General features: G+C 30.3%; 3 protein-coding genes across 3 annotated transcripts in view; 1 reads left to right on the top strand and 2 right to left on the bottom strand.

Moving 5' to 3' along the window:
- The window catches only part of LOC130447621 (insulin receptor substrate 1), a 47,710-nt gene extending 40,145 nt beyond the window's left edge, over nucleotides 1–7,565 (bottom strand). Inside the window, exon 1 of the mRNA XM_056784541.1 lies at nucleotides 6,783–7,565. Within this exon, the coding sequence (XP_056640519.1) occupies nucleotides 6,783–7,197 (415 nt within the window). The 5' untranslated portion in view covers nucleotides 7,198–7,565. The remainder of the gene's footprint in view (nucleotides 1–6,782) is intronic.
- A 1,409-nt stretch (nucleotides 7,566–8,974) lies between these two features.
- On the top strand, nucleotides 8,975–9,759 carry LOC130447620 (U6 snRNA-associated Sm-like protein LSm7). Its single transcript, XM_056784540.1, has 2 exons — nucleotides 8,975–9,266; nucleotides 9,316–9,759. The coding sequence occupies exons 1-2, from the start codon at nucleotides 9,237–9,239 to the stop codon at nucleotides 9,637–9,639; spliced, it is 354 nt and encodes a 117-aa protein (XP_056640518.1). The 5' UTR covers nucleotides 8,975–9,236; the 3' UTR covers nucleotides 9,640–9,759.
- Nucleotides 9,760–10,718: 959 nt separating this feature from the next.
- Nucleotides 10,719–12,158, bottom strand: part of LOC130447619 (receptor-mediated endocytosis protein 6 homolog) — a 28,771-nt gene continuing 27,331 nt past the window's right edge. Inside the window, exons 17-18 of the mRNA XM_056784539.1 lie at nucleotides 11,756–12,026; nucleotides 10,719–11,000 (exon numbers count right to left, since the gene is read on the bottom strand). Coding sequence (XP_056640517.1) covers nucleotides 10,860–11,000; nucleotides 11,756–12,026 — 412 coding nt within the window. The 3' untranslated portion in view covers nucleotides 10,719–10,859. The remainder of the gene's footprint in view (nucleotides 11,001–11,755; nucleotides 12,027–12,158) is intronic.

The following is a 12,158-nucleotide window of genomic DNA, read 5'->3' as shown; positions in this document are numbered from 1 at the left end:
TCATAAACACGACATAATCGATGATGCCAAGTTTAATTTTATTTCAGATACAATTCGGATGTAGTATTTTTGGTACCAACCTCGTATAATACTTTGGAATTTGCGTTTTCGATAAGTTTTCTGTTATTTTCGGTGTACGTACGTATTCGAATGCAATTTTTTTGTTATTATTTCGTAAACAAATACGTTTACAGCGTTGCCAAGCATATTTAAACTCGATTTCTATGTTTATAACGAACTTGTCCGGTATCCATCTTGTAATAAAAATGAAAACGTCGTTTGGAACATAATATTTAATATGGAAAAACCAACCTCGTATAATACTTTGGAATTTGCGTTTTCGATAAGTTTTCTGTTATTTTCGGTGTACGTACGTATTCGAATGCAATTTTTTTGTTATTATTTCGTAAACAAATACGTTTACAGCGTTGCCAAGCATATTTAAACTCGATTTCTATGTTTATAACGAACTTGTCCGGTATCCATCTTGTAATAAAAATGAAAACGTCGTTTGGAACATAATATTTAATATGGAAAAACCAACCTCGTACAATACTTTGGAATTTGCGTTTTCGATAAGTTTTCTGTTATTTTCGGTGTACGTACGTATTCGAATGCAATTTTTTTGTTATTATTTCGTAAACAAATACGTTTACAGCGTTGCCAAGCATATTTAAACTCGATTTCTATGTTTATAACGAACTTGTCCGGTATCCATCTTGTAATAAAAATGAAAACGTCGTTTGGAACATAATATTTAATATGGAAAAACCAACCTCGTATAATACTTTGGAATTTGCGTTTTCGATAAGTTTTCTGTTATTTTCGGTGTACGTATGTATTCGAATGCAATTTTTTTGTTATTATTTCGTAAACAAATACGTTTACAGCGTTGCCAAGCATATTTAAACTCGATTTCTATGTTTATAACGAACTTGTCCGGTATCCATCTTGTAATAAAAATGAAAACGTCGTTTGGAACATAATATTTAATATGGAAAAACCAACCTCGTATAATACTTTGGAATTTGCGTTTTCGATAAGTTTTCTGTTATTTTCGGTGTACGTATGTATTCGAATGCAATTTTTTTGTTATTATTTCGTAAACAAATACGTTTACAGCGTTGCCAAGCATATTTAAACTCGATTTCTATGTTTATAACGAACTTGTCCGGTATCCATCTTGTAATAAAAATGAAAACGTCGTTTGGAACATAATATTTAATATGGAAAAACCAACCTCGTATAATACTTTGGAATTTGCGTTTTCGATAAGTTTTCTGTTATTTTCGGTGTACGTATGTATTCGAATGCAATTTTTTTGTTATTATTTCGTAAACAAATACGTTTACAGCGTTGCCAAGCATATTTAAACTCGATTTCTATGTTTATAACGAACTTGTCCGGTATCCATCTTGTAATAAAAATGAAAACGTCGTTTGGAACATAATATTTAATATGGAAAAACCAACCTCGTATAATACTTTGGAATTTACGTTTTCGATAAGTTTTCTGTTATTTTCGGTGTACGTATGTATTCGAATGCAATTTTTTTGTTATTATTTCGTAAACAAATACGTTTACAGCGTTGCCAAGCATATTTAAACTCGATTTCTATGTTTATAACGAACTTGTCCGGTATCCATCTTGTAATAAAAATGAAAACGTCGTTTGGAACATAATATTTAATATGGAAAAACCAACCTCGTATAATACTTTGGAATTTACGTTTTCGATAAGTTTTCTGTTATTTTCGGTGTACGTATGTATTCGAATGCAATTTTTTTGTTATTATTTCGTAAACAAATACGTTTACAGCGTTGCCAAGCATATTTAAACTCGATTTCTATGTTTATAACGAACTTGTCCGGTATCCATCTTGTAATAAAAATGAAAACGTCGTTTGGAACATAATATTTAATATGGAAAAACCAACCTCGTATAATACTTTGGAATTTACGTTTTCGATAAGTTTTCTGTTATTTTCGGTGTACGTATGTATTCGAATGCAATTTTTTTGTTATTATTTCGTAAACAAATACGTTTACAGCGTTGCCAAGCATATTTAAACTCGATTTCTATGTTTATAACGAACTTGTCCGGTATCCATCTTGTAATAAAAATGAAAACGTCGTTTGGAACATAATATTTAATATGGAAAAACCAACCTCGTATAATACTTTGGAATTTGCGTTTTCGATAAGTTTTCTGTTATTTTCGGTGTACGTATGTATTCGAATGCAATTTTTTTGTTATTATTTCGTAAACAAATACGTTTACAGCGTTGCCAAGCATATTTAAACTCGATTTCTATGTTTATAACGAACTTGTCCGGTATCCATCTTGTAATAAAAATGAAAACGTCGTTTGGAACATAATATTTAATATGGAAAAACCAACCTCGTATAATACTTTGGAATTTACGTTTTCGATAAGTTTTCTGTTATTTTCGGTGTACGTATGTATTCGAATGCAATTTTTTTGTTATTATTTCGTAAACAAATACGTTTACAGCGTTGCCAAGCATATTTAAACTCGATTTCTATGTTTATAACGAACTTGTCCGGTATCCATCTTGTAATAAAAATGAAAACGTCGTTTGGAACATAATATTTAATATGGAAAAACCAACCTCGTACAATACTTTGGAATTTGCGTTTTCGATAAGTTTTCTGTTATTTTCGGTGTACGTACGTATTCGAATGCAATTTTTTTGTTATTATTTCGTAAACAAATACGTTTACAGCGTTGCCAAGCATATTTAAACTCGATTTCTATGTTTATAACGAACTTGTCCGGTATCCATCTTGTAATAAAAATGAAAACGTCGTTTGGAACATAATATTTAATATGGAAAAACCAACCTCGTATAATACTTTGGAATTTGCGTTTTCGATAAGTTTTCTGTTATTTTCGGTGTACGTATGTATTCGAATGCAATTTTTTTGTTATTATTTCGTAAACAAATACGTTTACAGCGTTGCCAAGCATATTTAAACTCGATTTCTATGTTTATAACGAACTTGTCCGGTATCCATCTTGTAATAAAAATGAAAACGTCGTTTGGAACATAATATTTAATATGGAAAAACCAACCTCGTATAATACTTTGGAATTTGCGTTTTCGATAAGTTTTCTGTTATTTTCGGTGTACGTACGTATTCGAATGCAATTTTTTTGTTATTATTTCGTAAACAAATACGTTTACAGCGTTGCCAAGCATATTTAAACTCGATTTCTATGTTTATAACGAACTTGTCCGGTATCCATCTTGTAATAAAAATGAAAACGTCGTTTGGAACATAATATTTAATATGGAAAAACCAACCTCGTATAATACTTTGGAATTTACGTTTTCGATAAGTTTTCTGTTATTTTCGGTGTACGTATGTATTCGAATGCAATTTTTTTGTTATTATTTCGTAAACAAATACGTTTACAGCGTTGCCAAGCATATTTAAACTCGATTTCTATGTTTATAACGAACTTGTCCGGTATCCATCTTGTAATAAAAATGAAAACGTCGTTTGGAACATAATATTTAATATGGAAAAACCAACCTCGTATAATACTTTGGAATTTGCGTTTTCGATAAGTTTTCTGTTATTTTCGGTGTACGTATGTATTCGAATGCAATTTTTTTGTTATTATTTCGTAAACAAATACGTTTACAGCGTTGCCAAGCATATTTAAACTCGATTTCTATGTTTATAACGAACTTGTCCGGTATCCATCTTGTAATAAAAATGAAAACGTCGTTTGGAACATAATATTTAATATGGAAAAACCAACCTCGTATAATACTTTGGAATTTGCGTTTTCGATAAGTTTTCTGTTATTTTCGGTGTACGTACGTATTCGAATGCAATTTTTTTGTTATTATTTCGTAAACAAATACGTTTACAGCGTTGCCAAGCATATTTAAACTCGATTTCTATGTTTATAACGAACTTGTCCGGTATCCATCTTGTAATAAAAATGAAAACGTCGTTTGGAACATAATATTTAATACGGAAAAGTTAATTTTTTAGTTTATAAAACGTTTTTAGTACGTGTACGAAAATTGTTTTCCACGTATTGTATTTCAAAATAATTCCGGCGAGAAACATAACAAAAACAATTTATTTTAATGAGTAATATCTTGTTTATGACATTGCTGTAAACGTCATCCGGTTATCGTGAGTTTGAATTTCGAATATTCCAAGAAAAAATTTTTGAAAAATGACAGACACCGAATAAAAAACAGTTAAAAAAAGCTTTGTAATAATAATGTAGACGTTAGTCATTGGTTGTACGTGAAAATAAAGAAATGCACGTGTTGGGGAATTCATTTATATACAGGACGTGTCGAAAATATCCAAAGTGCAAATTGACTTGAATTAAATCAATTTAACGGGAGGAAACTAGTGGAAATTGGGGTGGTTTTATGAAGAATTCTTTCCTCCGATGTAAATCCAATGGAATCAGTACCGATTTTTAGGTTATTTCGTGATCGTTTTCGAAATACAACGTCCACGTGTATTTCCGTATCGTAAGTATGAAATAAAAAATTTTTATCAGTTTTTTACGAGTAAAATTCACATGTGTAATATTATGACGTGAGTTGGTTACGCAATCGGGGCATTAAAATTGCGATACGGGGAAAATTATAGATATTAAAAAAAAAAAAAAAAACAATACCGTGTAAAAATTTTCGTACGTAGGTAATAAACGCTTTTTAAATGAATGATCGACAAATCGATAAATAAAAAAAAATGGAATTTAGATAAGTGTGAATGTATAAACAATTTCAACGTAAGTACGTAAGTTTATTTTTAAGGTAATTACCAATGACGTAGACCGTGCGATTTTTTCGTACGAAACAATAAATAATGGGACGTTTAAAACCTTCGCAAATATTGGTTTTGTAACTCGATTACGTTTCTGATAATTATTTATTAACATATAAATAATAAAGATTAAAATATTTGACACGATTCGCAACAATTATTAAATGAATGAACGTGTGGCAACAGCGCGCTTTTATATCATCGACATATGATCGGTATATCAAATCCAAACAAAACTGTCAATTGTCAATTTTAGGTTAAATCCTAATGAATTTTATAATTTTTCAATTAACGACGCACAAATACAAAAATAAACTTTTATTTTATATTAATAATACTAATTACTGACATTTTATAAAATTTTTATTACTAATACGTCCAAGCAATTACATGTAGTGCCGCTAGATGGCACTCGAGTAATACATTAGGTTGAGAAACGACAGATAAATAAATAAAAAATGTGGCAACATCGCCAAAATATAACGGAATATATTAGTTATTTGGATTAGTCAAATCCAATTTAAATTTTAATGAATGAAATTAATTTTTTTTTAAATTTCCGTACAAAATTTAGTAAAAATTCATAATAGCTTAACGCACGCAACAAGTTCAACGGTTGGTCGTATGGGCTTGTTAGATTCTGAAGTTTTTGTTTCGCGTTCGCGTGTATAATCGATTAATTTTCGAATCGATTTAATAAAGGAATCGATTCGTTGCCATATGTACCTACTTATATGAAAATCTGACTGATTATATTGTTTATTGAATTATAACGATTTTATTTTGTTATTGTTAAGTCTGTTTATTTTAATTAATGGTTATTTTTCGTCAAACGTCAAATAAACAACAATTTATAAACGAGATAATTTTTTATCAAACAAAAACGGATAAAACTGAGAATAATTAAAAAATATATTGGGCAATATGAAACCAACACCCCGTATATAGTTAATATTACACTATTATCTAATATAGTGGATTTGTTATAACAAAATTATCACACGCCCCTGGTATTCTGATTCTTTACATTTTAGTCAGTCATTCATTGTTTGTAAAACGCGTGTTGGCGTCTAGATATGATAATCTACAATTTAAAAAGCCTAATTGTATATTTTTTTTTTGATAATATCATGTTTCAATGTCATTGATTATCAGTTTTGTATATTGAATTGTAGATATTAGATATTAGTAACTGCTGGATTTTGTTATCTAACGTCTTCATAAAAATTCTACGTAAAATAATTCCAATTGAAAAAAAAAACAAATATCTCCGACTAGACACTATCTAAAAACATGTTTTTGTATCGAATTGTTTTGTTGGGTAGTGATAAAAAACTGTTTTCAACATTATCGATCGAGCATACAAAACATTCAAAGATAGGTTATGTTCTTAACCAATTTACATTGTGTATAATGAATCGCGGTCGTAAAAAAAGGGCGCGAAAACGACTTTAGATACTCGTTTAATATTATAAGTAATATCTGCTTTAATTTTTAATATTTATAATAAAAATAATACGAAAGGTCAATATATATAGATTGTTGCAAAACAACATTTCAAAAGTTATGCAATAATACGAAACATACGATTTTGAATATCTGCTGACCTGGAAATGTCAAAAAATGTCGATAAAAATAAAAAGATCTAATATCGAAATATATAACTTGGAGAAATTATCGTATTTTATTACGTGCTCTATTTTTCTTTTTACAATTTACCATATGTCAAACAAATTTTTGTATGAATCCTTTTTGAATATTTCACGTTAATAATATATGAACGAGATACATAATTAAGTTTTAAAATAGTAACCGTTCGAAAACATAAACAAAATAAGATAAGAAAAAGTTATCAGAAAAAAAAACACACAAATATTAATATTAAATATACGTAATATGAAGAATGTAGGGTTATTTATAGTTGTAATAATAGTTATAATGCATTGAACTTACCGTAGGTTGGTTTTGGCGGTTCTCCATCGGCATCTTCTTCGCCATGCTGAAGTGACAAGAGTTCCTTCAACCATGACTCTAATTCTTCCTCAGTGTCTAACACCACGCAAAAACAATCGTCCTTTGTATACAGTGCAATGACATGCTTGTATTTAGTGTCCTTCCTCCTATTTATATTGAAGCAAGTTTTCAATACTATGCTTCTTTTGGGAGGCTGACCACTGAGAAATTTCTTTTCCGAATCATAATATTCCAGACGAGCTGACGTTTCAGGTGTTTCGGCACGTAAAACGAACCATTTCTTTCGCAATGTTTTCAATTTTTTGTAAAGTCCACAACGAAGAACCTCGCCCCCACTTATTTGCTGTTGGCCGATACTTTTAAAGAACATAATCAACATTTTAAAAACACTCATTACATATTTTCAAGGGCATTAGAGTTCACTTTTTTGCACGAAAAACTAGAGCACTGGCGTAAAATAGGTCATCGAAAGGTGTTTATTTAGAAAATTACGACGCCAGACACCCCAAACAATCCAATGCTTTCTAGATATGTATAACGCGCACTTTCGTCAAAACACGTTTTAACGCGAATTACGCAACGTTGCTGCACTAACAAATTTAGTATATTAAACTATAACACTAAATCAACACTTATAACTGCCGATAGCTTTTGAATAACAACTAATTTTATATTAAAAACGATACAACCCTCATGTGGTCGTTTGTCTATGTTGTAGAATTGTAGACGTCTGCACAACGTTGCCGATCTGTAAATGACGTTTTCCCCGTCTATAAATTCCGCACTCCCCACCAATTCTCGTCCACGGACAAAACACGCTATACGTAACTGCAAGGTTTCTACAAATTTAAAACCATAGGCGTACACGCAATCTAAATAAATGATTGTAGCGATTAGAAACGGTTATTTGATAAATAGTACGCCGCTGCTAGTGATGATTCCTTGATTATCCATCTAATTGTGTTAACATAAACAATCGTTTGATCATGAAATCGAGAAATGTTTTTGTTTTAATATTTTCCATTTAAAGAAAATAAAATATAACGAACTATATATTAAAATATATCCGATTTTGTACCAATACTGATAAAAAATATTCGAATTTGGAAAATTACAAAATCAATACGCAGTTTTCTTTATTTATTACAAACCCATACGCTAATTCACTTACATTGAACCATAATTAAGTTCGTCATTAAAAGTTTTTCAATTAAATGACTTTTTCTATGAATTTGTGATTGCATTCATTGTTATTTTTGACCATTTATACTTAATTATCTAATTTGCAACATCTCGTAACTAATCAAATATGAATGGGAACACATTTTTTACATGCAAACTTTCCTATATTTATTGTAAAAATTAGAAAATGAGGCAACGTCGTATCTGTGATGCTTATTGTATTAGATATATCTACCAAGTACTTTTTATATTCCATCTCTATCGTACCTATCGGTTTATTATATTTCCCTCTCTATTAGGAAACGTTTACGTATTTCTAATTTATGGAAGCTGACGAGCATAACTTGTAAACAAACAGAGCGCATGTGTCGGATGCCTAGTATTCAATACGTAGTAAGGGGGCGATCTTCGGTTCCAGAACGGAATGGCGAATGGTATTTCTTCCAGGTATAGGATGTATAAAAACACGCGTTTAGGTCGTTGATCCTAGAGGCACCATGTTTTTAAATAATAGCAATAGTTGGGAAATTAATTATAGGGTCGATAGATATGGAAATAGGGGACATTTTAATGTGAAAGAGAAAGCTATAATACGACTGTTTAAAATAGGGCGAATATAATATTTTTTTTTTAATTGTAGAATTTTCTTTTATGGTGAATTAACATTTTTTCTACGATGAATTATTATTTCAAAACGTGGTCTATAGAAACCATGTTAGATTGAGCTGCAAAATCATACCGGAAGTACATCCGCTTTTTATAATCCCTATAAAAATGAATGACCACCTTCTGATAAAACAGTTTAAGAAAATTATGTACTAAAAATGCAGATACGAATTAGCGGCACAAAAAAAATACGCAAGTCACGTGATAATCGTGGAATTTCTTCTATCGCCGCAGGTCCGGTTTTGAAAAGTGATGTTTCTAAAAGCAGACATAAAATAACGGATTTGAGATGGTGCAATAAGCAAAACAAACGTCCTCGAGCTATTCTACCGAAATAATTATAATCAGTAATAGAAAACGAGTGATTTGCTAAAAGTATAAGCTCGATTATAAAAAACTGCCCTAAAAAAAAGATATTTTTATTCACTTTGGTTTACCCCTTACAAATAATTCATATTCAAGAGGGTATCGCTTATATCATAACATGTTTGTAGAACGCATTTAAATTGTTATTAGCAGCGTTCGTTTTTGTGAGGTTAAGTTTTTAAAAATTAAAATTCTACAATTCGCAATTCTACAAAAAATATGGCATCTTCGGGAGAAAAAAGAGAAAAGGTAAAATTTCAACATAATAATACACATACATATAAATAAACTGTTTCAGCAATCGACATTGCCATCTTCAGATCAAAAAGAAAAGAAACGAAAGGAATCTATTTTAGATCTTTCCAAATATTTAGAAAAAACTATTAGAGTTAAATTCGCAGGAGGAAGAGAAGCTAGTGGTATTCTAAAAGGATACGATCCACTTTTGAACCTCGTACTAGATAATACTTCCGAATATCTTAGAGATCCTGATGATCCTTACAAACTTATAGAAGATACCAGACAATTAGGACTTGTTGTTTGCAGGGGGACCAGCGTAGTTCTTATTTGCCCCATGGATGGAATGGAATCAATACAGAACCCATTCATTAGTCAAGATTAATTTTTTAAGAAATCTCAAGGATAATTTGGTATAACAAGAATTTATGTTTAGTTTTTATTTGGTATGTATAAGAATATTCCGAATAACGAGGTGTTTAATAAATTACTTTTTTAAAAATTATCATTTTTTTTGTATTTTCCTCATAAAATCATATGAAAATATAATTAAAAAAGTTATAATGTATTGTATCGGGTAAAATTTTACCAACTTAAGTTTCAATAGATTATCTCCATAAATTTTGATAAAATTCTCTTTTTTACTTCATTAAAGTATTAAACATACTTCTCCTGCTGATTTTTTTTAATATGGAAAGGTATTTGTCAGTTTTAACCAATTATTGATTTATTGTGTACCCCGGACTGTTTATCAGTCAGGTAGCAACGATTTTGCTTATTTCTTATGATTTGAATGTTAATATTGTAGCATTTACCCATAGACACTTATTTAAAAGATGTTTGGTTATTTTATTTGATTCCTTGCATAAACCAGGAGGTTCTTCAAATGGTAATTCACCAAATAGTGTCCTGTGAACGTACCAGTAGCACTTTTTTACTTAATAATAGGGTCTTTTAGGGCAAGTTGGGGGAATAATAATAAAATCTCTAATTGTATAGAATGTTTCTGATTTCTTCTTGATGACTTGATAGTTTTTTTTGGAAACCTATAAAAGGTTGTAGTTTTTCTTCTCCAGGTGATAAGCTTGTGCTTTCTGATGGTGGCAGGGTGTCTGTTTTGTATTTCAACTGACTTAGGTATCGTTTGTGAATAGTTTTCTAATTATTTCTTAGTTGAATTTTCTGGTACTTTTGGTGATATTCATACTAAACACACTGTCTGACACTCGTTTCGGTAACAAACTTATCTTCTTCAGAGACTAAAGGTAAACTCTGTGTTCAGTGTAACTACTTCTAGTTTTAGGAAAGTTAAGGCGTTGTTCAAGTGAATTTTTTCGTAGATTTTTGTTTTTATTTAGAGTTGCTTTCCAAAATAAGTGAAATATCAGAAAACTAGAACTTTTTAGACGTGACGTTTTGAAGAAAGTCCGATGAAACAGTGCAGGACATGTCGAAATGAAAAACTTTGTTAAAATATAAATATTTTTATTAAAAATATAAATGCTCTATAACCTAACAAGTTAATAGAAATCATAAATAATATTTGTTTAATTATAGTAGGTACAAGTGAAATATTTTCGTAAAATTATTATTTAGCAACAATTGTCAATCGGAATAGTCCATGGTTTTAATGTATTCTACGGCTGCGCAAAATTGAGTCCACCAATATTCTTCTTCGCCGAAAAGTCTGTTGTGGAAAAAACTGTTTACGTATTGAATAGTTGACAAAAGGGCTTCCGGGTTAACCTAAAACAATTTATATTTGAATACATGAAAATGGGTTTCTGGTGAAGACTAACGGGCGAATCCAGACAATGGGAATCGGACACAAATTAATAGATGACAACTAATCAACATGTACAAAGAATGTCAGGAGAAGAGGAAGACCACGAGGAAGCTGGAGAGAGGATATAAGTAAGAAAATGCAGAATAGAGAACTAACTGAAGATCTATAACAGTATAGAGACAGATGGTGGTTAGAAATTGAAAGATATCGAAGAAAAGTTAATAATCTATTAATAAATAAATGTGATAAACATCGATAAAATCATAAATATGCCACAACATGTTTCTGAAATATAATGCGTTAAAGTTAAAATATCAACATTTTGGGCAGTTTTGGAAAAAGTACACATCTGATTCCTATTTTCAGTGAATAATGGGTCTTTTACTCCCCGGATAACAAATATTCACTTTACTTTAATATGAATAATTCTGTATACCATGATAGTATAAAGTCAGTCGATAACCAGTTTATTAGAATACCATTAAGGGTGTGTTTTGCAGAGTTATTTCCTAAAGTGCAACAAATTACAACCCTCCTAATATACTTTTTGTCTCGGGATTAAAAGTACCACTCCTAATTTTATTACAAAAAAAAACTATCGATACTAAAACAACGAAAATACTGAGCTACATGTTAAGGAAGGTTCGATGTGTAGAATAAAAAATTATGAGTGTAGAATTTCTGAGATATAATGTGTCAAATTAATTATTCTCACTTTAATTATCACAAAGACCAATACGGGCATAAAATCATCGGCGGTCGTCGATGCTACGTTCTGAGACAACGACAATAAATCCATAATACATTTCGAACAATGTACGATACATTTGACTTTGTCTCTTGGCGTTTTGTATACGTTCAATGCCCTCAAAGCATCTTGAGCTGGTAACCAAGGACACTCGCGAAGATACATCTTTTCTATAAGAAGATCTTTGTGATGAGGTGTTATTATTTTCGAAAGTTTTCCGATGTGATCCTGAAGAACTCTAAAAAATAAATTAACATTAGGTATGTAAATTGAAATTTCAACAAAATTGAAGCATAATTCGATTAGTTTAATAAAAAAATATTATATAAAAGTGGAATATCAATTACTAGAAGCCAAAACATTGAGAAAG

This window comes from Diorhabda sublineata, chromosome 8 (assembly GCF_026230105.1).
Source record: "Diorhabda sublineata isolate icDioSubl1.1 chromosome 8, icDioSubl1.1, whole genome shotgun sequence".
Lineage (NCBI taxonomy): Eukaryota > Metazoa > Arthropoda > Insecta > Coleoptera > Chrysomelidae > Diorhabda > Diorhabda sublineata.
The sequence above is the reverse complement of the archived record's forward strand: the minus strand, read 5'-3'. Positions and strand labels throughout refer to the sequence as shown.